The 3,855-nt window shown below is 37.4% G+C and overlaps 1 protein-coding gene across 1 annotated transcript in view; it reads left to right on the top strand.

Moving 5' to 3' along the window:
* Positions 1 to 286: 286 nt before the first annotated feature.
* The window catches only part of LOC106942087 (RUN domain-containing protein 3A-like), a gene marked incomplete at its 5' end in the record, with an annotated part of 7,398 nt that continues 3,829 nt past the window's right edge, over positions 287 to 3,855 (top strand). The window contains 5 exons of the mRNA XM_015025263.1: positions 287 to 462; positions 555 to 635; positions 827 to 989; positions 2,054 to 2,211; positions 3,155 to 3,274. Of these exons, the coding sequence (XP_014880749.1) occupies positions 287 to 462; positions 555 to 635; positions 827 to 989; positions 2,054 to 2,211; positions 3,155 to 3,274 (698 nt within the window). The remainder of the gene's footprint in view (positions 463 to 554; positions 636 to 826; positions 990 to 2,053; positions 2,212 to 3,154; positions 3,275 to 3,855) is intronic.

The following is a 3,855-nucleotide window of genomic DNA, read 5'->3' on the forward strand; positions in this document are numbered from 1 at the left end:
ACAGGTATAACATGCAGTTGCGCTTGAAGAGATGCGCGTTGAGCAAGCGGTGAGAATGATTTATCTTTGTGAACAAAGAATTATGTGCTTCATTTACATCTCAACATGCTGCCCAGCGTGGCTCTGTGTCTGCGTTGTAAATCTCATGTCTGTGTTCTTAACATCTTTTAATATAAAAACATGGTGGGCAGTAGGTGGGCTGACTGTGGGCCGTCGGTGGGCCACTTGTGGGCCACTTGTGGGCCGTTGGTGGGCCGTCGGTGGGCCATCTCCGCGCTGACTGTCCTTTAAAGTGACTGTCTGTCCTCCAAAATGGCTGCCTGTCCTTTACAGTAACCATGTTTGTCTGTATCTGTTGTCTTTGCGCTTCAGGAGGTTTTACTCAGAAGGAGCCATAATGCTGAGAGAAGAAGCCACAGTGCTAACAGGGATGCTCATTGGTGTGGGAGCCATAGATTTTAGGTACGGGGGTTGACCTTTGACCTTTCTGCAGAGAGTAATATTTTTGTTGCTGTAATTTATGGTCTTAATTTAGAGCGCCTTCCTTATCACAGTTTCTGCCTGAAAGGAGAGGCCCTGGACGGGAAATCCCCGGCGGTGATCGACTACACTCCATACTTGAAATTCACACAGAGGTAAAGGCGGCGAAGCAGCAGATAAGGTTGTTTAGACAGCAGCAGGAATGTTCAGCGTTTTACTCTGGAGTTTAAAATGAGAAACGAGCTGCATCAGTCAGGTCGGCCATCTTACTTTAAACAGTAAAACAAGATGGCTGTAAAACAGTCACAGAGAGAGAGAGGAAGTGCAGCAGTTGTTTTCTGTGCAGCTATGAATACTTGAGTGATGATGATCGGCGGAGCGTCGACAGCAGCACCAGCGACGACAGCGTCCCCGAGCATCCGTACGTCCCGCTGGTCACCGACGATGAGAGCTGGAGCACAAAGTGCCGCAAAATGGAGCAGAGGTTCAAGATCGTCAACGCTCAGAAGGTGTTTGCACATTTCACTGCTTGATTTCACTACAGCGCCTCTCAATTTAGAGACACTGTAGGTAAAAAAACAGTAGAAAAATTCTGCCAAAACGGGTGCTGTGGCGGTGCAGGGGCAAAGCACAACCCACGTATTGAGGCCTTAGTCCTCATGCCGCAGGTTCGATTTCCGTCCTGGTGACATTTGCCGCATGTCTTCCCCATCTCTCATTATCCTATTTCCTGTTGAACTACTTTCAAATAAAGGCCACTAAAGCCAACAAAACTTTTAAAAAAAATTCTGCCAAAAAAACTCAGAAATTTTCAAAAAGTCTTGAATTATGTGTTGAAAATGTTCAACTTTTGAAACTCACAAATTTCCCAGTTTTTTTATTTATTATTTTTTATTTCTGAGATTCATTTCAAAAGTTCTTAGATGTTTTCTAGTAAGTTATGACTTTTCAAGCTCTGAAAATTTAATGAGTTTAGTCTTAGTCTGCAGAACTGAAGCTGCAGTTCTTTTGTAGCAAATGTTTGACTTTCCTAGCTGACAATTTTTAAGTTTTTTTTTTTTTTTTTTTAAATTTGAGTTTAATCTCCAAGTTTTTTCTCACAAATTTTTGACTTTTAAAGCTTAGGAGATTCAAAGTTTTTTACTAGAAAATCTCTGAGCTTAATCTCAAATGTGTCAATTTTACCTATCAGATTTTCTACTTTTGAATCTGAGAATTTTTTTTTGGAAAATTTTAAATTAGTCTCAAAATGTATGATTCTTTTGTAGCAAATAATCTACTTTTCCAGATAATTTAAAAAAACATTTTCAGAAAATGTTAAATTAATTGTAAAATTAATGAATCGATCAAATTTTCTACTTTTCAAGTTGAGAAATTTTATTCTATTTTTTTGAAAATTTGAGATTAATCTAAAAATGTATTAATTATTTGGCCAAAATGTATTCCTCATTTATCTCTTATGCTTCATAATATGCTTTAAAATGCGCCGTCATATTTTAAAACACATTACTAAATAATCAGCAGTGCATTATTGGTAAAAAATCAAACACATAAATTTGGAAAACATTGTCAGGGGTACCTGGAGGAGCTCGTACGCCTGCGTGAATCTCAGCTGAAGAACACGGAGACGGAGAACAAGAAGCTGAAATCCCAGCTGGAGGAAATTCAGAGCCAAAGCCAACAGGAGAAGAAGGAGCTGGAGGCTGTAATCCTGGAGCTGCAGGAGCAACTGTGAGTCTCTAAACATGAACTCTTCATCGTGTCTGTTATAAGGTCAGATCAGGGGAATCTTCCAAACCTGAAGGTTATAGCAGATTTACTCAGCAGGACAGGAATTCATTCACAAAATTAATGGTAGCACACGCTAACTATTTAGTACATCTGAAGAAATGCATTAATATCTTTTATTTTTATTTAGCTTGTTCCTCTCTTTGTGCTATGTACCAACTCTGCAGCCCATTTAACTAACCACTAATCTGTAAAGGTGACCCATGAAGCCTCTTTGATGGTTTCTGGGTTTCATGAAACATGTTTATTTCAGTTGTTGCACATATAATTTTTAGATAATGAGATTTTAGTCTGCGCAGTTCTCCTTGTTGAGCTCTTTTCAAAATGAGCTGTTTTAGGGCGTCCTGTCGCTTTAAATCCAAATAAGCTGCTGCATGTGAAAATGGCTGAAAACACACATAATTATACAACCGTGGAGCTATGAAAAGCATTAGTAGAGCTTCCTGCACAACTAACAAGAATGCAGATAGTAGGGGCTTCTGAATGATAAGACAATAACAAAACACTTGTCTTTTCCAGCAGCCATTGTACAGCCCATGCAGTTGTAAAATCAAACATGCTGGAGCTCCAGTTGGGTTGCTAAGTAACGGGCTGAGCTAGGCTGGAGTTGCTAGGTGACGGTGCAGTTTTGTCATTTTCCACACAACAAAAAACATGAACTTATTGCCAAAAACAGTTGGGTGTTTTGTTGTATTTTTAAGCACCTGGATTGTTTTTAGAATGATTTGAGATCCGAATGGAAGAATAAAAACGTGTAAAAAGTTAATTTTGCATCATAGGTCAGCTTTCATTTGAAGTGCTTTATGTCGGGTTTTTCTCCTTTTTGGTTTTTGGAAGAAAAATAAACGAGAATATTTCCGTCATGTCTCCCCCTGCTGTGCATCAGAACGAGCCTGATTCCATGCAACTCCAACCACCTGGCCAAAGATCTGCCGATCCCCCTCATCAACCAGTGGCCGACCCTTGACCCCTACGACATCCAAGAGGACATGAAGCTTTTCCGCAGGTTCGACTGGCAAAGCTTCACAATTCACAATGCAACAATTCATTGTTATTTTGTTTTTAATTCACTGAGATTTGAAAACACAATATATGAGAAGTCTGAATAATTCAAACGTCGTGTTTATTTACAACTTATTTTACAACATTTGAAACAAATGGTTTAGGTTTGCTTGGTTAAAAATTACTGATTTTTTTTCATAGATTGGTTTTGTAATCTGTGTTTGTTTGTTTCTAGTTAAACAGTTTTATTTATTTTTGCTTTTCTGGGCACATCATTCTTTTTCTTCCTTTGTTTTTTTCTGTTTTTTTTACTCTCTCTTTTTTGCATTTTTCTTCTCTTTTTTGTCACGTTATATTTATGGATTTAAAGGGTCCAGGAAGTCATGGATTAAGGATTTAAACACTTCCAGCTATGAATTCTGGGAATTGTTAGATAAAATTGGCACAATATTCATATATATATATATATATATATATATATATATATATATATATATATATTTTTTTTTTTTTTTTTTTTTTTTTTTTTTAAAAAAAATTTTTTTAAATTTTTGGTTTTTTTTTTTTTTTTTTTTTTTTTTTTTT

The sequence above is a fragment of the Poecilia latipinna genome, unplaced genomic scaffold (genome assembly GCF_001443285.1).
Source record: "Poecilia latipinna isolate Pla-1442-1.1 unplaced genomic scaffold, P_latipinna-1.0 Scaffold4033, whole genome shotgun sequence".
Lineage (NCBI taxonomy): Eukaryota > Metazoa > Chordata > Actinopteri > Cyprinodontiformes > Poeciliidae > Poecilia > Poecilia latipinna.